The sequence below is a fragment of the Eubalaena glacialis genome, chromosome 13 (genome assembly GCF_028564815.1).
Source record: "Eubalaena glacialis isolate mEubGla1 chromosome 13, mEubGla1.1.hap2.+ XY, whole genome shotgun sequence".
Lineage (NCBI taxonomy): Eukaryota > Metazoa > Chordata > Mammalia > Artiodactyla > Balaenidae > Eubalaena > Eubalaena glacialis.
The window spans coordinates 90,788,749-90,813,958 of record NC_083728.1 but is presented as its reverse complement, the minus strand read 5'-3'; the positions used below and the strand labels follow the sequence as shown (position 1 = coordinate 90,813,958).

General features: G+C 46.1%; 1 protein-coding gene across 5 annotated transcripts in view; it reads right to left on the bottom strand.

The window, feature by feature from the left end:
• The window catches only part of RNF216 (ring finger protein 216), a 169,325-nt gene that overhangs the window by 62,008 nt on the left and 82,107 nt on the right, over window positions 1-25,210 (bottom strand). Inside the window, exon 14 of one of the 5 annotated variants that reach the window (XM_061208525.1) lies at window positions 4,896-4,966. The exons of 3 other annotated variants lie outside the window; for them this stretch is intronic. In XM_061208525.1, the coding sequence (XP_061064508.1) occupies window positions 4,919-4,966 (48 nt within the window). In that variant the 3' untranslated portion in view covers window positions 4,896-4,918. Of the gene's footprint in view, window positions 1-4,895; window positions 4,967-9,377; window positions 9,729-25,210 lie in introns of those variants that run through there. One more of the 5 variants, XM_061208524.1, reaches the window with a different exon arrangement.

Here is a 25,210-nt window from a genome sequence, read left to right as displayed (position 1 = left end):
AATAACTCTGACCACACAGGGATTGGAACAACCCTGGGAAGGGCAACAGGGAAATTTATGGGAGCCACAAGTATAGAATATTGAAAAGACTGAGTAAAGTTGCCAAATCTAAGAGTACGAGAAATGAGATACACAGTGGGATGAATAATAATAACAGCTAACATTCACTGAGTGCCCATGGACTAAACATCTTACTTATATTAAGTCATTCAATCCTTATAGCCAATCTCTTAGGAGGGGGCTATTCTCCTCCCTATTTTCACAGTAGGGGAAACTGAGACAGAGGGTGAAGTGGGCTGTGTAAGGCCACATGACTAGGTGGTGGAGGGGCTGGGATTTGAATGCAGGCAGTGGCAGTGCTGTTCCAGCCAGCCCCAGTGAAGAGCGCTGGACTAACAGCCTGCTTTGCCACTGTCTAGTGACTCTGGGCAAATTCTTTAGCCCCGGAACGGTGCAGCACAGAGAAAATACTATATAAACAAATGGTGCATTTATGGATACACTAAAGAGATGTATTTGGTGGAACAGACTGTTAGGAAGCCAGAACTTGGGCGAGGCCTCCCAGTATTGGGAGAGCTGACCGGAGAGCCCCTTGACAGTTCTCCTTGCCTCCTGTTCCTGGGAGTTGAAGTCTTCACCAGATGCGCAGTTATTTGATAAGGCCTTAGCTCCAGGCGCTATGGCAACAGACCACAAAATCAAACCACTGAAATCAAGCAAGTGAAAGAACATTCCTGTTGTGGAATCTGCCAGTGGAATGTGCTGTTGCAGGATACAATTTTAAAAAAAAGAGAAGGAAAAAAAGCCACCAGGAGAATGAGAGTATTAAGGTGAGTGTGTGCATTTTAAACAACTGGTCTTACAGAAACAGGAACAGGAGTGTCTTTAGAATTGCCCTTGGTGAGATAGAACCTGAGCAGCTAGACCAGCCCTCCCAACACACTTGGATCGATAAAGCCAGAACCCCCACTGTCCACACAGCATGTTGGCCCACTCATACCCACCTTTCTGCTGAGCTGCCAGAGCCCCAGGGCAGGGAGCACGGTGGCTCCGCCATCACTCTAAGGATGAAAGCAGCAGCGCTAACTGCACTGCACTGCCTGTGTGTGGCTGAGCTGCATCCTTACGCTGTCTTCTTACTGCCCTCCCTGCCTTCAATCTCTTCTCACTTTCAGTCCTTTTTTCAAACTGCTGCCAGAATAATCTTCTGAAAACCTTTATTTGATCATATCATCCCCTTTCCCACCCTGGATGGACCTGCTATTGCTAACAAGAAGACGCCCACACTCTTCCCACAAGGACTGTCCCTTCACCAAATGGCTCATCACCAGCCACCACCCCACCCCTCCCTCAGAAACACACCTTAAATATGCTGTGTCCTCTTCTGGGAGGCCTCTCCCCACTCCTCTGCGCTAGCTACCCAGCAGCCTTCCAGGTCCAATCCTAAAGTCACTTCTATAATGTTTCCTCAACTCTCTTAGGCAAAACCAGTAGTCCCCCCTCACCCACTGCCTCCCCAGCTGACAGGCCAGGCTCTGAGGGTCTCCCGCGCAGGCAGGATCGCCAGGCTCTGAGGCTCTCCCACGCAGGCAGGCTCGGTGGTGCCCGGCTGGCTCTACTCTGGCTCTGACGGCTTCCCTAAGTGGTCGGCCTGCATATCCGACTGGCTCTTCAACATTTCCGCTTGGAGGTCTAAAAGGCATCACAGACACGTCTGAAACACAAAGTTTGATCCCCTCACCTCCCCACAAAGCTGTTCTTAGTCTCCTCTGTATCACTAAGGGACACCACCACCCACTAGCTGCGCAAGCAAAAACCCTGGATTCCTCCTTTTTCTTCACCCCCCACACTCATCCCACCAGCCAGTCCTCTCAGCTCTACCTCAAACCCACCCACTCTTGTGTTTCCAGAAGCCTAAATCCAGAATCACTGCTAGCCTGGACCCTGTAGTGGTGGAAGAACCAGAATCTAAACGAAAAATAAATAAATAAATAAAATTAAAAAAAAAGGATGCTACAAAGGTGACCAAAGGTGACAAACTCCCTGAGCCAACAGCAACCATGACGGAACACGTGTGCCCACTCTCACAATGACGGCTTCACAGGCACGTCCGTTGTTTGTTTGTATGTATGTATGTATGTATGTATGTATGCATGTATTTATTTATTTATGGCTGCGTTGGGTCTTTGTTGCTGCGCGCGGGCTTTCTCTAATTGCGGCGAGCGGGGGCTACTCTTCTTCGCAGTGCGCGGGCTTCTCATTGTAGTGGCTTCTCTTGTTGCGGAGCAGGGGCTCTAGGCTTCAGTAGTTGTGGCACGCAGGCTCAGTAGTGGCTCGCAGGCTTAGTTGCTCCGTGGCATGTGGGATCTTCCCGGACCAGGGCTTGAACCTGTGTCCCCTGCATCGGCAGGTGGATTCTTAACCACTGTGCCACCAGGGAAGCCCCCATCGGTTTGTTTTGGTTCTTCTCATGCTGTTTCTTTACCCCAGCAGCTTCTCTCCTCACGGCAGGGACAATCAAGAAACGCCTGCACTAAAATGCAAGCACAACTGTCCACTCAGAGAAGGACAACTGAGACCAGAGTGGGTGTCACGCTGCCAGGACAAACTCTGTACCGATGTGCTGGCCTATACTTGCTTTTGCTCAAATCTGGACTCCGAAAATTCCTGTTTTGTCTTGAAATCCTCTGGAATCACCTCAAAGGCTACTTCACAAAGCAGCCCTTTAAAGGTGTCAGTGCCTCTCTGAAGGGCAGCCAGGCAGCATGTGTCACTGTTCAGCCTGGGGCAGCCAGTCTCTGTGCTGAAGAACAGATGACATTTTTCCTTTTAAAATAAGCAGCATGTACTGGAGGAAAGATAACCATATACAATCCTGGAAAGAAATTTGGAACTATGTCTTAAGAGTCTTAAGAAAATTGATTCTCTTGGGCCCAGGTGTCCTACTCTAGAGATCTATCCTCATGAATAATTCTAAAAAAGAGAAGGCTTTACGTACAAGGCCGTGCACTGCATTGTTTGCAGCAACAAAAGCGGAAAGCCTCCTGCATTTCCAGCTCAGGGGTGCATGTGAATAAGCTGAAGCACATCTGATTGATGGAATGACAGCCACCCATGACACATGTTTACACGTGGTTAGAGAATGCAAAAAGTGCTTACATCACGTTAAGTAAAAAAGCAAGGCACAGCAGTGTACATATGGAATGACTACAGTCATATGGCAAAAAGTAAATGCCAGCCCGCAAGCTAAAGGTGCAGCACCACATGGCAGAGCAGAGGATCAGAGGAATCTGTGTGACCCTGAGAAAGTCCTGGCCTCTCTGCTTCCGCAGAAAACGGGGAAACAAAAACAAAACAAAAACGGGGAAAACAAGTACCTGGCGGGATTTCTGTAAACATAAATGAGAAATGTGAGTGCTCAATAACCGACAGCTGCTGTTCTTACGTAGCAACAAGAGAGCCTGGTGGTGCTGCCACACTCCTCATCACACCCCGAGCAGGTACCACATTATCCCCACTCTCCCTGTGAAGACTCCAAGGTCACAGGCACTCAGGCACTGTGATCTTAACTGCTTCACTAGAACTTTCTAAACTGACATTCGAGCCTCAGTCCTGGCTCTGCCATTTACAGGTGTGCACTTAACCCCTGAGCCTCAGTGTCCCCATCTGGTAAACTGGGGATGATGATGACGCCTTTCAGGGTTACTCTGAGGACTGGTAAGAGTTTTCAGAGTGCTTAGCACAGCAGCAGATAATCAATGAGCGATACAGTTATTATTGGGGGAAGTGGGTGGCAATCATATTAGTGTCTTGGGATAGAATCTGTACAAAGCCCATGATGAGCCGAGCAGAGTTCATAGCCTAATTACTCTGGCCATTACCACAGAGACAAGTGAGAGACAGGATTTTCTAACTTAATTCCGGATGGGGACAGGGGTAGTTTTTGTTTAAAGAAAAATTGCAGGGCTTCCCTGGTGGCGCAGCGGTTAAGAATCCGCCTGCCAATGCAGGGGACATGGGTTCGAGCCCTAGTCCGGGAAGATCCCACATGCCGCGGAGCAACTAAGCCCGTGTGCCACAACTACTGAGCCTGCGCTCTAGAGCCCGCGAGCCACAACTACTGAGCCCGTGTGCCACAACTACTGAAGCCCGTGCGCCTAGAGCCTGTGCTCCGCAACAAGAGAAGCCACCGCAACGAGAAGCCCACACACCACAACGAAGGGCAGCTCTCCGCTCACCACAACTAGAGTAAGCCCACGTACAGCAATGAAGACCCAATGCAGCCAAAAATAAATAAATAAATAATAAAAAAATTGCAACACTATGATATGACAAGTGACATATGGTGAGAAGGCCGCCATGGCTGAGTTAAGGCCTAGATAAAAGCAGACAGTGATGTGTGAAGAACAAGTGGGCAGAGAAGCAGTTCAGCCTGGCCAGTGTTTGGCTCTGATTTGTGATGGCCGAACATGTGTTTCCATTAGCTGGGCTTTCTAAATGGGAGTCTGCATTAAAAAAAAAATCCTGAGGGACTTCCCTGGTGGCACAGTGGTTAAGACTCTGCGTTCCCAATGCGGGGGCGCCCGGGTTCAATTCCTGATCGGGGAACTGGATCCCACGTGCATACTACAGCTGGGAGTTTGCATGAAGCAACTAAGGAGATCACGTGGAGCAACAAAGGAGCCCTTGAACTGCAACTAAGGAGCCCACCTGCCGCAACCAAGTCCCAGCACAACCAAATAAACAAAAACAAACAAACAAAAAAAATCCTGAGGTTGAAACTACTGCCAGACTTTGTTATCCCTGACCTGCTTGTGCAGGAAGCACCAGCCACCACACCTGTTGTACGATGCTCCCTGGGGTTTCTGGAAATTCCAGCTTGGCTTATGTCAGTGGCAGCGAAGATCACCCCGAGTAGTCATGTAGCGTCCCCAGCTGCCCTCAGGCCCGGGTGCCTGTGCCCCGCCTGTGGAGCAGAGGGGGAGAAAGGGGGCTCTATTGATTTCTTAACAGCTATTCCAATGGGCTCCCAAGCAGCATCTGTCCAAAAGGCACCTCACAAATAGGAAGGAAAAACGAAGCTTTTACTTTTGCACGGTTCCCTCCTTCAGCAAATCAAACTGTGTGCCTCATTTTTTTTTTTGAGGTGGCTAAAGAAGTCAATGAAACACCTTGCCTAGCTCCCCCAAGAAGGAAAAGTGGGCTCCTGCTGGGGCCATCTGCACTGCCCCCCACCCACAGGCCCCGCACCCATTCCTGCTGAGGCGCGTGTGGACGAGGCTGCTGGGGACTGCTGAGGTGAGCCCCACGCCGGGCGAAGCCAGCTTCTGCTGGCCAGACCTCCGTCTCCCCTCCACCCGTGCCACTGGCTGCTCATGCCACACTCTGCTTCCTACAGGGAGCCAGACTACAGCAGAAAGAGGGGCGAGCCTTCATTCACTGGGCTCGGGCTGTAGGGACCAGGGAAGCACCCTGACTGTCACCCACTGCACATGTGTGGACACGGGGTGGCTCCCCTGGTGGAGGTGGCCTGAGCTGAAAAGGAATACAGTGAACTTGAACAGCCACTCCTCCTCTGTGCCCCACAGGCTCCCTGACCTCCTCCGCCTTCAGAACTAGATGCGACTAATGTTACGAGAGGGGGACTCCCACTGGCCCCTGTCTGGGGTCTGGGCTCTTTTGTGGGCCTGGGCCTACTCCTCCCCTCCCCATAGGCCACCAAGGTTGAAGGACCCAGGGTGCAAGGGAGGACTTTTTTAAGTCTGGGAGAGCAGGGCCGCAGAAACTGTTCTGTTACTGTATTTTACTGAACACTAAGGAATGTACACTAAACATTACTACTTTGAAAATACAGCCAGCTACAAGATGAACTCCACAGAGGCGAATTCTATTACCTTTCCTCTTTCCACCCAAAACCAAAAGGACAAAGTGACAAGCTGAAAATGAGAGGGAAGGGTATGCAGTGGGAGGGAAATAAATAGCCAAAAGCTGAACCGTACAGAAGTCATGGTTTAGCCACTCTTCTCTCACAGTTGCATCCAAATGGCAAGTCACCAAGGCTGCAAACATCTATCTCAGGAGTAATTAAATCAAATTAATCTCAGGAAAAGAGCTTTACACGTTCAAAGCCCCATTAATCCTCATGCCTTGTAATTAAATACGTATGTTAAGAAGGCTTGGACAAAAGCAAAACATTTTCAAATGTGAATTCTTTACATTCATAGCATTATAATGCATTCTAAGTACTAATCTTGTAGAAAACTATGTAAAAAATTTAGTGAAGCACACACTGTAAAAACATGGCAGAAAGAATGCAGATACAATCTCAGTCCATACTGAGCTTTAGAAAAATGTGCCTTGATAAACATCTTCACTTTTAAGGCTCCACATAAGTTATCCAATGATAATCTCCACTTAGTTTTTTAACTCTCCCTGATCCTTGCCCCTCTGGATCCTGAGGGGGCAGCCCTCAAACGCATCTTGGATCTTTGCTTCTGCTCTCCTGGGATCTTCTACTTTATTTCCTTGTTCGTGTCAATCTTCCAGGGTTAACCTTCTCTTTGAAAATCAACCATGAAAGAGACTGGTCACCCCAACATACTGTGTGTCTTGAAGGGAAGGTATCCAATCTTCCATTTCTAAAAAAGTGTTTACTTGTCAAAAATCTCAAGAACACTACTGCTGCCACGTGGTCTCTGAACAGCTCTTGACTCTTTGTCAAAGTGCTCTCACCTCACAGAACCTCATTTGCTTCTCACAACCACCCTCAGAGGAGGTGGAATAGGAATTACACGTCCATCTTTCTGATGAGGAGAGTCAGAGTAAATGACTTGCTGACAGTCACACAGTAAGCAGTTTACAGTCTGAATGTTATCAGTTCTCTGATTAAGTGCTACTGGTCAGAACCGTCGGTGCCTCCAGGAAAGGCTGTCACCATGTAGACCAAATCATCTACAAAAGGGTCCCATGATTTGTCTAAATTGCTTGGCTCTGTTGGAACTGTAGTTATCAATTATTTCTTAAAAAACACTGTGAGTTGGAGTTATGGACTGAATGTTTGTGTCCTTGGATAACTCGTACATTGAAATCCTAACCCCCAGTGTGGTGGTGTTAGGAGGCAGGGCCTTTGAAGGCCATGAGGGTGGAGTGTTCATGAACGGGATTCGCTGTCAGCAGAGACAGGAGAGCCTGTCCCTTCTGCTCTTCGTCACGCAATGACATAGAGGGACGATGTCCATCTGCAAACCAGGAAGAGGGCCCTCACCAGAACTCAATCTGCCCGCACCTTGATCTTAGACTCCCCAGCCTCCAGAACTGTGAGAAGTAATGTTGGTTGTTTAAGCCACCCAGTGGATGGTAATTTGTTATAGCAGCCTGAGCTAAGATGGCTGAGTTTGGAAAACTTATCAACAAAGTTTTCAAAGACAGGGATATCTGTGGTAAAGGAATTTTACCTACAGAAGGTCTTAAAAGACAAAAGCAGAAGCCCTGATTATTCCAACTGGATTCATTACCATGGTCAACTGAATATATCTGTCAGGAATACCAGGTTCCAAATCAAAACCTCGAAATTAAGGGAAGAGGCAGAGTTTTCAGAAACCAAAGAAAGAGTATACTCGTATCTAATTTTTGGACAAAGATACTGTGGAAGGATTGTCACACTGACACCAGTGGATCTAAATGACATTTTAAAGTTTCTTCTAGGTCCAAAAGTCTGTGTGAAGCTCCTCTGCCCCTTGAAAGATTCTAAGGTAAGTAGATCTCATTCCAGAGGAGGAACCCAAGTGATCCAGCAATATCATTTCAGAGAAGACTGAAGTAGAGAAACCAAATGCCTCAAATGAGGAGGAATCAAGAACAGTAAAAACCTCGTCTTTTGTTTATTTCCCAAGTCCGAGGGGAGGGAGAAGATAAATGGACCTACCCACATTTTCAAGGACTTAAAGATTACAGGTGCTGTCTCAGAATTTCACTAATATCCCTTCCTTCAATCCTCAGATAGCCCAGAGAGAATGTCATCATATCCATTTCACATATGAGGAAACCATGTTACTAAGAAATTGAAGGACTTGCCTAGTTTACGTAGGTTATGCCCAGGATTCTCAAACTCACACTACAATTAACTTCCTATCATACTCTTTCCCCTGTTCTCTAGCAGGAAAAAACAGCTGTTCTGACAATTTTACTTATGTTTGATAAAAGGTCCTGGCTTTTGGAAATGAAACTAAAGAGATGACTGGAGCAGTAAATAAATATCAGAGAACAGATCTTTGTTCAATGAACAAAGTCTTTGTGTTCTGTGTATTGATTCTGTTCCCTGAGAAAACTTAAAACATTTTTTTTATTTAATTTATTTACTTTATTTTATTTTTGGCCGCACCGGTGGCATGCGGGATATCTTAGTTCCCCGACCAGGGATCGAACCCGTGCCCCCTGCATTGGGAGCGCAGAGTCTTAATCACCGGACCGCAGGGAAGTCCCCAAAACATTTAATGTCAAAAGTTTTTGCCTAGTGAATTTCACTTACTTCTGACACGGCTCTAGGTCTAACAGACGGAGGGAGCACTTCAGTTCAAGTGAAGAAAATGGAACTTTACTGTCTACATTGTCTGAAGCTCTGCCAAGCTTTCCTGGAAGAGTCACGAGAGTATTCTTAACAAAAGACATTCCTGCCTCCAGTCCTGGATTCCTACAGCTGGCCAGTGAGGACACCAGGCTTTCATTTTGCTGTTAAAAGCACAGAATTGTGTAAAACCGAGATAATTCTGGCAATGATTATCCTCTTTCAATTATTTTTATATTGAGAGAAAAAGTAGAGTAAAAGCTATGAAAAGTATAAGCAGACGGTAAATGAAGTAGGGTGAAAACTACTTAATATGACACATTCACATACTCAGAAACTATGAAGAAAGAGAAGGAGCTACCGACTCGTTCATTCCAAACAGACTGAACGTCAGGGGAAAAAGTGGTCAGCTGAAGCTCAGAATTCTATGCTGGGGTAGTCTTTGTTTTTTAAATCTCTGTGGACACCGGTCAAAGAAAAAAAGATACATGTACATGCTGAGAAATACAAAAAGGCATAATGAGTGAAAGCCTGTGTTTCATTCCAGAAAAAAAGCTAACGCTGCACTCATTTTACCTTGCTTTTTGCACTTGACAGTGCACTTCCTGGAGAGATTTCCTGATCAGTACTTATAGGTCTTTTTATATATATATATATATATATATATATATATTTTGGCACGGGTTATGAAAAATTTTGCTGGTGACTCTAGCAGTGGGCCAATTCTCAATTTATCTATCTTACTTTCTGATCAACAAAAGAGTTGTTTTTTTAAAAAATTTATTTATTTTTATTTATTTTATTTTTGGTTGCCTTGGGTCTTCGGTGCTGCGCACGGGCTTTCTCTAGTTGTGGCGAGCAGGGGCTACTCTTCGCTGTGGTGCGCGGGCTTCTCATTGCAGTGATTTCTCTTGCTGCGGGGCACAGGCTCTAGGCATGCGGGCTTCAGTAGTTGCGGTGCATGGGTTTCAGTAGTTGTGGCTCGCAGGCTCTAGAGCGCAGGCTCAGTACTTGTGGTGCACGGGCCTAGTTGCTCCACGGCATGTGGGATCTTCCCAGACCAGGGCTTGAACCCGTGTCCCCTGCGTTGGCAGGCGGATTCTTAACCACTGCGCCACCAGGGAAGCCAGAAAGGGTTGCTTTTGATAAAGTATGACTCAGGTTCCTAAATGAAGATAACAGTCAACATTACTATGCAGATAGCTGTTTTTTAATCATCTTTTTTTTTTTGCTGCGCTGTGCGGCTTGCAGGATCTTAGTTCCCTGACCAGGAATTGAACCCAGGCCCCGGCAATGAAAGTGCTGAGTCCTAACCACTGGATGGCCAGGGAATTCCCAGATCACTGCTTTTTAAAGTAAAAATTTAAGAGATTCTGAATTCAAATGTTGACTGAGTGAGAGAATAGAAAAACAAACAAATGAAAACATTCAAAGAATTGGATTAAGGAAACAACTTTTCTTCCTTAAGTGGATCTGCCGTGGCTCCATCCCTCATGTCAAGACCTTAAGACAAAATAAGTTCCTGGGATGTAGCACCACCACCAGGACCACTCATGCCCACTGGGAGAGCCGGGGGCGTGGAACTGGAAGGAGTGCCTGCCCTCCCATGCGGCCTGCTTCAGCATCTTGCTGGTGTGTGAGATGTGGGAAAAGCGACAGGATTTACTTTCAGTTTTGAGAACCATGACTCATTCTCCCTACATTCTCTCAATTCTGGCTGTATTTTTAGTATTAAAAAAGAAAAAGAAAAGAGAGGCAGATCATGAAGCAGGGAACATAGAAGCCCACATCCTTTCAGTTCTACCGTCAAACGATTAATAACTCCTCACTTTTGCGAAGCTGTTCTCTTTCCAAGAAAAATATAAAGCTTTGTGTCCTCTCAAAATGGTTTTTCCTGCTTTTCAACAATTAAAAAACATTATTTCAAAGTAGTTTTCCTTTTCTCCTGGACTCAGGGTTGTAATCGCATGATAGCACACTTGAGTAAAATAATTTAGAAATGAAGCGTTCAAGAAAATGATACGTGAGGGGGCAGGTAACCCACGTTTGCAGAGTTCAACTGTCTTAGAGTTTACTCACACCTTTGAAGTCCCTTTCTACTTCCTCTTACTCTAGAAGACATGGTCAGTGTTCCTCAGAAGCTGGGCAGGCTTTTGATTAGAGATCAGTTTGCTAAGGTTCCCCAGATGACATTAAAGGCGGCTCCAGCGGCATGAAATTCTCCTCTCCCTGAAGCAACAACGGGAGGAGGTGCTGTCCTCACCTCTCACAGAAACCACTACACCAGCTCACAGGGGCCGTCAACCAAACACGCCCTCGCATAAGCAGGGCTCTGTTCCACAGGGAAGAAGGGGGGCTGCTGGCCCCTGCCCTCTGGCAGCGCTCTGCCGCCCAGTCTTTTGTACCTCAGGTACGTGCACGTGCTCGTCCTGCCAAGCTCACATCTCCCAACGCCACCGACGTGTCACATTCGTGCAAAGCTGGGATCTGGGGGCTGGAGGGAGACTTAACTCAGGTAGGCAGACTCAGACCTGGAGGTGAAGGGCTGATGCCAGCACTCAGCACATGGCCAAGCGAGGGCGGAAGCCGGTTCCCCGCAGTCTCCCTGCAATGCCTCTCCTGCCACTTTAACACAGTCCTGTACGGCTCATACCGCCAGCGCACAAAGAGCTCGCTTTCAAAGGGGTTGTTCTGCCATGATAAGAGTTTTGGATGTTTCAAAGTTCTGACAGAAACGCACCCTCTTCTCTAACCCTGTGCACAGACAGTGAGACTGGGGTGACCGATGTGATGTGAAGAGCACCTCCCCTCCCACCAACAGGGTCTCTGCTGGGTCAGCTTATGGTGAAGATCCACCTCTACCCTCAACAAACAGCACAGACACCAAGCAATTTTGCCTGACAGCAGTATTTTATTGTTATGACACCGTCTTGTGACCCACTTTACTCCCTGCTCCTTACTTCTCGGTTATAAGCAGTAATTAGTAATGTCAGTGTTCTGGCTGGATTGCTCCAGGCCCATTAATAATGCAAGAGCAGGAACAGGATGAATGCATAAATGTGCAACAGAGGTTTCAAGGTTAAAAGCAGTAATGGGGAGAGCTGGGGGGAGGCAGGCGGTGTTGGCAGAAGAGGAAAGCGTGCGTGTGTGTGTGGTGTGTGTGTGTGTGGTGCGTGTGTATGGTGTGTGAGAGAGAGAGTGAGAGAGAGAGAGAAGAAGGGAGGGTGTGGGGGAGAGAGGTGATGGGGAGTTAGTTTTAAATTTATTTTTTAAAACGTCCAGCTTCCCTTTAGGGGCAGTATGTACGGCGAAGCACTTCTCAGTGTCCTTCATCAAGCTGAGTACAGTTTCTCCTCTCCTCTGGAGTGGACACATGCCTCTGGCCACCTGGTGGGGAGGGTGTCAGTGCTAAGTCTCAGGCACTGAAGAGTTACCAGCGTATGAAATTGAGGTCAGAGGAAACTATGCCAGCATCTTTCAAACACCTTTCTGGTGTTTTAAATGACTTCTCTTATAAAAGGCAATGCCTGCTTGTTCAGCAAAACTGGTACCTTCCCACTTAAGCTTTTACAGGAAAGTCAAGACAAGTGATGCAGAACAGGTCCCGGTCTGGCAGCCAGGTACTCCTTCAGTGCAAGAGACAGAAGACGATGTTGTTGCAACTGCTTCCCCATCTCTGCAAATCTCCATCCCACCGTGTTTCCAAGGGGGGATTTCAAAAGGTACGATATCCAACATTCCTACACAGATCTTTGTATTAGAACCGAATGACAGCAAACAAGCCTGCAAATTAGGCATGGGAGAGGATTAGCATGGCTATCTGAAAAACATTTGCTTAGGAGATGGGGGAGGGGGCCCTGAAGCAAGGTGGACAGCCATCTGTGACTCCTGAGCTGTTTATAGCTACATTACCTTCTAAGCAGACACAACCTTTCACTTGTCCCTCACCTACCAAAAGTGAACTGCTTTACATACTAGGAAAGTAACAACTTTCTCTGCTGGTTTCACAACCAAAACCAGACATTTTAAAAGCCGGTGATAGCAATGCTTGGGTGAATCAGAACCCATCCTTACTTGTTAGTCAGAAATAAGTCTCTGTGGGAAAAGGAAGCAGTTGGAATCAGCCTTGAATCATAGTTACTGAAAGCTGTATCTATTCCCACGGGGCTCTGACTTCTGCGCCAAGGTTTTCTCACTGGCAGCATACGGTCCTGTGTGCTAGAGATGGGGCTCCTGCAGAAAGGCCAGCGAGAAGAAAGGCAGAGCTGCCAGAGTTCCAGCTCTTTCCACTGGCCACAAAATTGCATCACGTCACCTACAACCTGAGGCAAAGCACTCCTTTTGAGGGTGGTAAAGTCAGCCCTCACAGGGATCCAGGAGAAAGGTCTATGGGTTTGAAAATATACAAGCATGTTTTTAAAATCACATGTCTATCATTCAAGTTCCCTAAAAACAAATAAAATAAAATCCTTTTGTTTTAAAAGTTCAGAGATGACTGGGTTGATGAAAATGGGTGCAGTTATTTTTTAGTTGGAAAAGTAGTACACGCACAGTACTCCCCCTCTCCCACCTTACCCTCAGAGTAAGCCTCCCCCAAAGCAATTCCCTGTAACCAATTTCTTATTTATCCTTCCACACAGATTTTATTCACATGTTGGCACCCATCTCCTCCTCCTCCCATGTGAGACCCAGATATAAGCATACAATACCCACTGTTCTACACCTTGTTTTATTTTATTTTATTTTTTTACTTCATACATCTTGGTGATAGCTCCAGATTGGCACAACTGGACCCATGTCATTCTCTTTAATGCTATGGTGTACTGGTTCACAAGTCAAATCTGGTCTGTTGCCTCTTTTTGTAAATATAATCTTAACTGGATCACAGCCACGTTCATTTGTTCACATATTGTCTACGGTTGCTTGCAAGCTACAAAGGCAAAGCTGAGCAGCTCTGACAGACTTATATGGTCCAAAAAAGCCTAAAATATTTACTATCTTGCCCTTTACAAAAAAAGTTTGCCAACCCCTGGTGTATGCCATTGTAGGAATGTCCATATGTAATCTGTTCCCTGTTGAACATTCAAGTGGAAAATGGGTATCCTTAAGAATAAAATTAAACTGTAAACGTTGAGAGGCACTAAGAAGGTTGAGGAGGAAAGAGCAGGAACTAGCTGGAAGAAGCTGGCATGAAGAAGCAGGCGTAAAGAGGGAACTGCAGGGCAAGCTACAGCCTCCCAAAGTGTTACTTCCTTTTTTTAGAGGAAGTAAGAGGCAAACTGTAGGTCTTTTGATAAAAGGAAATTCCCCTTTGCTGTATCAAAGCTACTCCCTGTGTTTGTGTTTTTCTAAGTTAGGCAAGGCTGCCTGAAGCATACTCTGACCAAATTAGGAAGCAAGCAGGCTGATGTCTCTAAGCTGGTCACCACATGGCCAGGACGCCCAGGCATGCATACACAGTGATGGATGGGGAAGGAGAGACTCAATCCAAGAAAGAAATGCTATTTGCTTGAGAAATTAGCCTTATAAAAATTACACTTAATAAGAATTAGTAATTGTTCTTGAAGATGAAATTCACTTCCTGCTTCTGACAAAAAAACCAGGGCTTCCAAGGTTTCTACAAGGGAAGAATGTGTGAGGTGTGCAGTGGAGATGAATTCTTTGGGGCATTTTTCTGTTTACTCCAAGGGCAGTGAAGATCTTGCGAAGTACCAAGGAAAAACATACCAATTAGCTCTCTGATAGATTAATAAGATATTCAGTTTTACACTACTGAGAAAAAAAGAACTTAGAAAGGTCATACTAAAAAAGAATTGTATAAATTTCTATTTGAAGACTGACTACTCAACTGCTTTATCTGCCGGAAGGATAACGTTTTAAACTAGTCTTACACTTTCCAACAAGGTTGAGGTATGCGATACTGAATCAATCATTCACACTGAGCTTGTTTCTGCCATCTCTACTCAGTGATATTCTTTTTCAGGAATGACTTCTGAGTTAACTTTTGATTCTGAGCCAATGAGCTCAGAATCTACTCTGACCACCAGCACTATCTGGGTAATAAAATTTAACCTTGAAAATCCTTGCTTTCCTCCCAAATTTCCAGATCAGCAAGATTCTTGGACATGATTTTTATTCCCTTAGGAATGTGCTCAGTTCAGTTCCAGTATTCGCTTTGAAATCAGACATGCAGTTAGAGTTAAGGTAAGTTTAAATGACAAAGCAAATCTCAGTTCTTCTTTATAGGAAAATCTTCAAGGGAGCCAGGCAAAAAGATGTGGGCACTGTTCTTGGCTCAATCTGAGAACCTGCTCTCTCCAGCGCAGCAGCCGCTGCCCACAGAGAAGGCAGAGGCCCAGAGCAGCAATCTGCACGGGTGGCCATGGACTGGCGTGGGGCTCCTGTTGAAACAGCGTTTTCTGTGCTGTAGCTCAATTTGTGTTGAGTTGGTATCCTGGTTCCTTTGCCAGGCCGCATGGGGCAGGAAATTCGCAGCCCCTAGCTCCAAAGTGCTCTATATGTTGTCAAAATTGCTAAGTGTTTGCTTTCTACCTATTCCTTTATTGACTTTGCACATTTATTTACAATCACCTAAAGGACCCATGAATTTTACAGGTAACACTATAAAGAACAGCTATTTTTTGAAACCCTGGTTGAACCCATCAATTAAGAACTGTATTTCTATTAGTCAAGACTTCTGTGACTCACCTTTAACTGAGTCAAACTGTACACTAATGGACCACTGAGGACATACATAGGTTAGAGAGCTAACCCTGAACCCGAAGTTCATATATAACCAAAAGACGAAAGTGTGATAGTTTCCTCAAGCTGCGTGAACCTGGCACTTAACCCCTTTTCTTCGTCTGCACAGTGAAGATGTATGGGCTGTATGAGTCCCCTCTACGCCCTTTATAAATCCAGCGCCTACAATTACAAATGGAGAGAACCAAATGCCAGTAACATAGAACCACCTGGGCAGGCTCAGTGCAGTTCCCCCTAACAGGGTTTGAACTACACACTTGTGTCCCACTAGAGGAGCGTGCGCTGTAGATGGTACCCAGGCAGACGGGAGGCCTTCGTTGCCCTGCTTTCTCCAACTGAGGCTGCTGCTCAGCAGCCTGGCCAAAGCAGCAACGTGGGCTCGGCCAACGTGCTGCTGTACCTACTGTGACGTGTCCCTCTCCCCAGCTTGTCTTCTGCTTTCTTACTGCAGTGCAGAAGGCACCACGGCTCTACACAAGCTTTGTTGCCCTTTTATGGTAGAAAAATGAATTGCCTGCCCAGCAGTGGAGCGGAGAGAGATGACAGAACGGAAAGTTGTCATTTGTTGTGGTTTTGGCAGCAAGAGAGTGTTCTCCCCTCAGCCACCCTTGGATGGACAGTGCACGCCAGGCATTCAGAGAGGGAAAAGCAAAAGCCCAGCCAAACTGCTCCCCGATGCATTCTTCCTTCGCCTGGGTGGCAAAGGGATGTGTTTATTTATGAACGGTATCAAGCCTCATTCTTGTGAAAATGTACCTTTTACAAAACAAGCCATAAAAAGGCTGTTTGTGTTCTGCTGAAAGATTTAAGCAGAGGTGTCCCAGAAAACATGGTTCCAATCAGATCGCATCCAAGGAACAGACTTCACTTCCTTGCGTAATGAGGATGTAGGACTGGAGCTGGGCAGGGAGGTGACCTCACTCTGAAGGAGGGGCTGTGGCTTTTACTGCAGCCCAGGGCAACCTTGGTCCCTGCCTCCCATATGGCTCAGAGGGACAGGAGAGTAGCCACAAACCCCAGATAAATGCAACTCCTGGGAAAACACAGCAATATCCAAGTCCCTGTGGTAATAAACAGCAGTTGGTACCACAAGGCCTTAAACGGTTTGCACTTCTGTCAGGAGGCCCACAGAAAAAAAAGCAGGCCTCCCAGCAGCTGGGAAAGCATGTTGTTAAAAGGAAAATTTAGCAAATCTCTGTATGCACATCAGAGTTAGGGAAATTAAGCCATCTGAGTGAGAAATTAAGCTTAATCCAACAAGCTTTCGGCTGGAAAACAAGCCTTTTAAAATGTGTGGGGAAAAAACTCTGATGGTTACGTGGTTTTTTCCATGTTTAAAAAGCACCCAAGGACTAAAAAAACCAAACATCCTAGTACGGAACTGTACCAAAGCAGCAGCTACTAAAGGATGTGTCCAGTGTCTCGTTTTTGGGCTCCCTCCACACAACACTCCCTATACCCACAGGGGCTGTGCTCCGGGACAGCCCTGCAGGAGGAAGGAGCCTCCTGGACACCCGTGCCCAGGCTGTGTCCACCACTGGCCCTGGGCTGGCGCCTCCACCATTGCCCCTGATGGCTGCCGCCCCTCCGCTGCAGCCCCCAATCAGCCCTCAGAAGACTGTGTTTCTTCAGGCCAATCCAACCCCATCAAGGCCTTCTGGAGAAGGAAAAAAATCACAGCAAGTACTTGAGGCACTACATAAATGGGCTTTGGGACCGGAGGGTTTGTTAACCGAGGACCACGGGAGCACTGTGTGATCCTAGGTCTTGCGGCACCAGACCCGTTACGGTAACTAAACTGACAAGACTTCCCAGCTCCCCTAACATTCTGTATCTCATCTCTCCCCAACTCCCACTCCTCTTTCATGGCTCTACAAGGTCCACCCTCCTTGCACTTTGATCACATTGTCCCAACATCAGGCTTGCAAATAGCTCCCTGGAGTGTCCAGAATTAGATCCACTGTCCTTACTCTGCTTTGCAAAGCCCTCTTCAATCTGGGCTCTGTTTATCTTCCTAGCGCCATTTTCTCCTGCTCTGTCACACTTGTCTACTGGCTGACCACTTGTGCAGTTTTGCTCGTGTCAGAGTACCAGTCGCCCATCTCCACCCGTTAGGTCCCAGTCAGGCCAAGACCCTGCTCTTTCAGGGAGTATTTCCTGAGCGCTCTTCTGACTCCCTAGAGCAGTCACCATCACCTTCTCACTACTTAACTGTCTTCACAGGAGTTGGCCTCCTGTCGAGGCCAACCGAGACCTTAGGTTAGGGCTGTGGCTGCCCCTTTTGCATTTCTTCAGGCACGGCAGCGCTCAATAAGTATCTGAATGACCAAGATTCCGACCAAGCAGCGATGTCCCACCTGTCTTGGCACAAGTCTAGGCTGAGGGAGTGGCTCACAAACGTGTTCAGAGAAGAAGGAAGTAACATCGGGGAGGATAAGGGGCAAGACCCTTGTTGGCTGCTTCTGCATGATGGCTGGAAAAAGGTTTTTAGGAAGGACTGAGTCCAGAGCTCTGGAGAGGGAAGGACCTGCACGGCAGGCAGAGCCATGGAATGAAGGGTTTAGGGGCAAGGGTGCCACCTGGAGAAAAGATCCAAGCCAGGAGAGATAAAGTTAGGTCAGAGTGGGCGCTGGCCTTGGGGGAGAAAAGAAGGGTTTTAAGGGAGGCAAGAGGGCCTTGGAGGAAAGAGGGCTGTGGTCACAGGACAGGGAGCAACAGAGATTTTTAGCAGCAAAATGTGACAGAAGAGGGGAGAGGAAGGCAAAAGGACAAGCTGCTGTCAAAGACAAGAGAAGAAAAAAATTGCGATCTGTTTCACTCTCTTTGGGCTAGAATCTGGATCAGCTTCTAGGGAGCTTTTGAAACTTAAAATGCTTTCCATATATATGCTTCTGATGGGAAATAAAACTGAAAAGTGCTTTTATGAGGCTTTAGGGATTTGATCTGAGAAATTCTTAGTCTACTTCTCTTTGAAAACCAAATGCCAATGCCAGTTTGAAAGCCCTCAGTATTCTAGAAATCAGAGACTCTGGACTGGAAGGACACTCAAAAGGTCATCTGGTCTCCCTCCCGGCCTCGGGGCTAGACCGCACGTTGCCAGTCGTCCTAGAGGAAGGAGAATCTGTCGAGGGCTGTACGTGAGCCTCTGCGCAGGGCCCCAGGCTCCTGGAACCTGTTTCACTGGTTACATTATAGTCTAGTGATCCATCTTGGATTCCTGACAGTCAGTTGAAGTCTGTTTTCTCAGGGAAGTTGGAAGACATCAGGTCACCACCACTTGTATGGAAGAATCTTGTACCCATAGAGAAACTACACACATGCAGCCTTCCCTTCTCCAGGATGACTAGCCCTTTAATCTTCTCACAAATAGCTGCTGACATTTTCCTGTTATGTTACAAATTTTCCTCATCTCTTAAAAAAGTGACTACACCATGAAAAAGAATATTTGAGTGAAGGGTCTTGCCAGTTTCCAAGAGTGAGGTGCCCTCAAAGTAGTAAAGCAAAGTAGGTCAGAGCACAGACATAGAAAAGTCAAACACACCTAGATTTCTGTTTTGTAAATTAACTTATTATGAAAAAATTTAAATATATGCAAAAGTAGGTAATATAATGAACCCCATGTACCCATCACTCATGTTTAATAATTATCACCTCAGAGCCAATCCTGGCTTCTCTAAACCCTATCTGCTCTCCCATCCTCCCTCTTCCAGTATAATTTCGAAGCAAATCCCAGACTACACATCATTTCATTTGTAAGCATTTCAGTTTGTATCTCCAAAAGACAAGGACCCTTAAAAAACCAACGATCATACCAAAATCACACCTAAAAACACACAAATAATGATAAGTAAGAAAACCTTGGATTTGATTCAGGGTTGTCACCCTGATGTTGTCACCTGCTAGCTGCGTGACTTTGAGTGGACAAGGAGTAGAAAGCCCCTAAAAGCCGGCAAGAGCGCTGCTGGCAGGTACTGTGACTTCCGCCGGGTATAACTATGATGCTAAACTCCCACCTCAAGGAACCCTGACTAGATTGGCTCTGACTTTCTGGCAGAGCAGCACGCTAGCTTTTGGCTGTGCTCCTCAAGCCAACCTCAGCGGACTGCACTTGGTTTCTCAGCACTGCTCTGAGTTACCAAGGTGATTCCCAGTCCATCTTCTCAGGGGACGTTAGCATGTAATGCAGACGCAGAGCACAAAAGCTGCCATTTGGCTTCAAATGAGACGGCAAGGTTGACTCCTTAACCCGTTATACTGGAGACGAAGGGCAGTGGGTGCTGTGGGTCTGGGTGGCCGGTCCCACTTGGAGCGGTACACTGGCCACAGATACAGACACTCGTTTCTAACCGTGGCCTGGGAGAAGGCCATGTGGCCTCTGGGAACTACAGAGATGACAGAGGCCCTTCTCATTCTCTGTTTGTCTCCAAGTCAGGGAGGACACTGAGGAGTAAAAGACCATTTACATTTCTCAGCTACCACACAGCAATCGGAAAATGACCTTGAATTCAACAGTAAACACAAGAAATTCCATCCAGCGGCAGCTTTAGCCTAGGCTTCACTCTGATTTTGCCTGAACATTTCTCTCTGCTACCGCTTCCCTTGCCTGCATTCCTCCTCCCTGACACAGACACCCAGGGGGATACAGGGTGTTTTCGTGCTTGTGTTATTACCATAGCAACAATTTTTCTTCTACCTGGAAGGCTGGAAGCCCTGCAGTGCTCTGTGCTGAGAATGCAAAGAGGGGACACTATTGCTTTGCTCTCCAACATACACGCACCACACACATGCACGCACACACAACACACACTCCTTCCTCAAGGACATCACGATGAGGATGGCTAAAACAAATTAAGATGCTGACACCTAGTAACACAATTAGTGAAAGACAAAAAGGAGGCAAATGACTCTATAAAAAGATATTCTGTAGATTATCAATTCTTGAGGGATTTTTTTTTTTTTTTTTTTTTTTTTTCTTGAGGGATTTTTAATGTGAGATTTCTAAAGATTTTGAATCAAAATGCATCTCTCCTTTGATGAGGCCACAGGCACAGAAAAATGCATTATTTTAGCAAAACGTCTAAAGGCACTCAACAAGTAATATGTGGTTTCCAGAAAGAGAGGCACTCAAAGCTTCTGATCCGGGCTTCCCTGGTGGCACAGTGGTTGAGAATCTGCCTGCTAATGCAGGGGACACGGGTTCAAGCCCTGGTCTGGGAAGATCCCACATGCCGCGGAGCAACTAGGCCCGTGAGCCACAACTACTGAGCCTGTGCGTCTGGAGCCTGTGCTCCGCAACAAGAGAGGCCGCGATAGTGAGAGGCCCGCGCACCGCGATGAAGAGTGGCCCCCACTTGCCACAACTAAAGAAAGCCCTCGCACAGAAACGAAGACCCAACACAGTCACAAAAATAAAATAAATAAATAAATAAATAAATAAATAAAGGGGGAAAAGATGGTTCAATTTAAAAAAAAAAAAAGCTTCTGATCCCCGTATGGTTTGTGAACAGGGTTAGGCTGCTATGAGTCTGATAAGCAATGGCTAATGGTGGCCATAAAAACCATGAGAAAGGGTGAGAGTTCCTATTTTAATAAAGTGCCCATACAAACCTGTTAATCCACAGAATCTTTTTCTTTAAGCACCACAGACAGTATATTTTAGTAAAGACCAAAACAACAAAAGACAGACAAGGAGGTGTGTCCCTTTGCTAAGAGGACAGCAAAAAGCGAGCAGCCCCAACCTCCAGGGCTGCCTGCTGCACTGCATGTGCGGGTGATGGTCAAGACTCCAAGGTCAGCACCCTGCTAGGAAGACAATTACCAACGAATCATGGAGATGAACCAAAGATTTTTAAAAATATTCCCTTTGTGACTAATTCTGAGTTCTCCAGCAAAATGTACTATCAGTTTTGTTTCTAGGTCCTTCCTACACTCATCTCTTTGAATATCATTCCCTGAGATGCCAATCATTCTGGATAGGGGTTAAAAAAAAAAAATCAAGGAGGAACCTGAAAGGAGGGGACACAGCAGTGGTGCAGACCAAGCAACTGAGACATGGAGAGCAAACCCACGAGCAGCCTGCTTTAAGACACAGCTGTCCCCAGGGCAGAACGGGGCTCTCTCTCAACTTGAACACTGTGGGCTGAACTGAGAGTGGTTATTTCTGACAGAACATACTGGTCAGCAAAACATTTAGCTTCAAAAATCTATCCCCTTTCCACTGTGGCATGCTAATAAGAAATGAAATTTTTTCAGTACATGATTTGAAAAATTAAGATAAGTGAGGAGTCCTCTTTTGGTCCTCTGATGGGACGTCACATCTGCCCACTTTAGGGGAACTCTGTGCTCTTGTGGTAAAAGATTTTACAAACCTGGGAGAGGTTCCCCCTTTCTAGGAATTCCTGTCCTCACCTGAGCCTGCACCGCACCTGTACACACTGTCGGCATCAGTCTCTGCCTTCCTTGTACGGACAGCAGCTGTTTACTGACTGAGGAAGTGTTGGGCAGTGGGGTAAGCACTTCAGCTACATCATGGCATTTAACGCCCCCCCCAACCCCCCTGGTGTAGATTTACTGAGATAAAACTGACAAGCCATTTACTTTTCACAAAAGCTCCACGACATAGGTGTAATTGTTCTCCTTTTACAGATAAAGAAAATGTAGCTCAGGGAGATGACGTTTTTACCCTAGGTCACAAAGCCAAGAAGAGGAAGAGCTGGAATTAAAGCATGAGCAGGTTTAACAACAAAATCCCGGTCTTATCCACTATGCCAGACTGTCTCCTTAGCTGCATCATAAGCAACAGCATGGATTTCTTTGATATTTACAGCCTCATGGCACCCAGCACAGGGCTGGACCCAGAGCAGTGCATCCATGAATATTTCTCATGTAACTGTATTCAAAAAAAAGAACTCTCAAAACAGAGAACTTACTAATAAAGCCCAGCAAAAAAAGTACTTGTCCCAAGCAATGCTGACACAGGAGAAAGGCAAAGCCTCTTCATTCTACAGAGAACAGGAAGTTCTGTGATTTGTCTCCTAGAAGGTGACAACATTTTAACCCTTTAAAGCAGCTTCATTAAGAAGCACCAGAATGTTCTCTGGGGGCAAGACAGAGCAATGCCCATTTCCTGAGGGTGAGGAAAGTCGGCAAAAACCCGAGGCCCAGGCTGCTGCTCTGCCCTCAGGCCCCAAGTCCATACTGACAGCTGTGTCTGGACCACCTTGGCTCTGAAATGCACTCCACCATCTGCTGAAAAGTCAGCAGTCAACCTCTGAGAGTTTCAAGGGGAGAAACCTGAGGGGCTGTGCCAGCCCCCAAGAGGAAGCAGGCATAGCGGCACTGCTTGTGCCCGCTTACCAGTCCCCTAAGCTTGGAGATATCATGGGTTCAGTTCCAGATCACGGCAAAAGCAAATATGCTGTAAAGGGAGTCACATGAATCTTTTGATTTCTCAGTGCATATAAAAGTTATGCTGACACTATACTGTACAATGTACTATTAAGTGTACAATGGCATTATGTCTACAAAATGTATATACCTTAATTAAAAACTACTTTATTGGTGAAGAATGCTAACCATCACCTGAGCCTTCAGCGAGTCATAATCTTTTTGCAATAGTAACATCAAAGACCACTGATCACCATAACAAATATAATAATAATGAAACAGTTCGAAACATTGCAAGAATTACCAAAATGTGCCACCAAGACACAAAGTGAGCAAATGCTGTTGGAAAAACAGCAACAACAGACTTGCTCAATGCAGGGTAGACATAAACCTTCCATTTGTAAAAAAAAAAAAGATGCAGTGTCTGTGAAGTGCAATAAAATGAGGTATGCCTGTACAAAAATAAAAACTATTTCTGTACAGTTGAGGGGAAGCAAAAATAAATGTTTTATTCATACTGGCATTTCAGTTTAATGCATGCATATTTTTACCTTTCCCTATTTTGGGTGGATATCTATCTCCCTTTTAAGTAACGACTGCAAACAACAGCAAAGATGGTATTTATTTGACTTTTATTAGGGCAGGCAGGGTGGGAAGAGGTAAGCAATAATTGCCTTTCGTTGCTTTTATTCTTCTTGGAAACACACAAACACACACCCCTAACTGGAAGACCTAGCTTCTCAAACACAATGTTTGATGTGTTAAGATGTCAAGTAAGGAAGTGTGTGTAGTTATCAACCAAAATCTTTCAAGGATTGAGAAGTCTATGATGAACAGACTCACTACGCTGTTTACTATGGGGAATTTTAAAAAGTGGAAAAAAAATATTAAGACAAAAACAGTTAAATCCTGAAACCTCGCTGCTACAGTGCCAGCTCTACTCAGTGCTTGTTGGGAGGATGGCTCACAGAGATGGCCTCTGGGATCCACTCTGTACTGTTTGGGGGTGGTAGGGAGGCCCCCCTTTGGGTTCTCAGCTCCACCATTTTACCTCAGCGTCCACTTCATAGGATGGCTATGGGGACCTACAGGAGCCTAGGGCCCTGCAAGGCACCCTTCCTGACACACCTGCACGCCACTGCAGCCTGAGGTCTTAAGCTGTTCAGCCAGAGCCCTCGGGCTCGGAAGGAAGTGACTCACCTTGAGAGAAGCAGGGAAAGCTGAATACCTGAGAAGGAATTCCCACACCACCCCACTTCTTTTCTGGACTTGCATTATGCAGCATGGACTTCCACGCCAGTAAAGGAGCCCTCATTTGGGGACTTAAATATCCTTTTGTTACCCAGACATTTGGTTCTTCTCAATGTTACTTCCGGAATAAAGGTCCTCCCTGATAAGAAAACAAGAGGCTCAAGCTTCATTCATATCTAGATAAATGTAAAGGCCTGTGCTCAGCACACGAGTCAGCTGACTGGCTGGGCCTCAAATTATAGTGCTGCTAATAAGTGCCAACCGTCCACTGTCACAGCTGGAGCTGCCCTGGCACTGACAGCTGGTCCAGGCTCATTTACATTCTCTTCACACAGCCATTGAGCTACTTTAGGCGGCTGCAGATGCCTGTTTTTTAGCAACAAACTGGTTCACTGCAGATGTGAATTTTGGTTATATTTTACTGCTGCAGAGTCAATAACACTGAATGCTACCAAGGATAGGATGGTGCTTGGGAAGCATGAAAAAAGATGAGTAGAGAAGAAAGCTAGCAGGTGGGAAAGATACATAAAAACAAATATAAGTGACACTGGGAAAAAATGAGTGGTTACACAGTCACTTCACATTCTCCACTAAAAGACACCAAACTAGGCATTCTTCACAGTTACTCTGATTAAAGTCTTACCACCCGATGGTTTCCCTAATAGCACTTGCTTCGTGAGTATTCTTAAAGCTCCACCTTGTGGTCCTGGTTACCTTTCGGGAAAGCTCTACTTACATATCTCTGAGTTTATGGAGCAAAGTTATGGTTCTAGACAGCTAGAAAGAGACCCAACAGGGAAACTTCTGACCCTAAAAAATATTCCAGAAGTATCACTTTCAAATCTCTTTTTAATCTAACACCCTGCAGTCCCACACCAAACCCATCCAATCCACTCCTAAAAGTGGCACACTGAAAACAAACTGATGAATCCTTTATCTGAGAGCACACAGGACGCCGAGGGCCTTGACAAAGGCATTTCATCATATCAATGTAACAAAGACTCTCCCCCCATTTCATCAAAGATACAGTGTCTTACTAACTCTTCAGGGATTTCAGGGGAATGATTCCAGGCATTCAAGCCCGTCTCCAGATAATGCATTAATATAAATGCCTCATCTCAGAGTGACAAGTTCCCGGAAATCTAACTGGAGTTTAGATTACTGGCAGTGACACTGCAATAAGGAAGCAGAAGCCCTTAGTCTCACAAGGGCCCAAATTAGCTTGTGGCTCATTTCTTGAAGATGAGG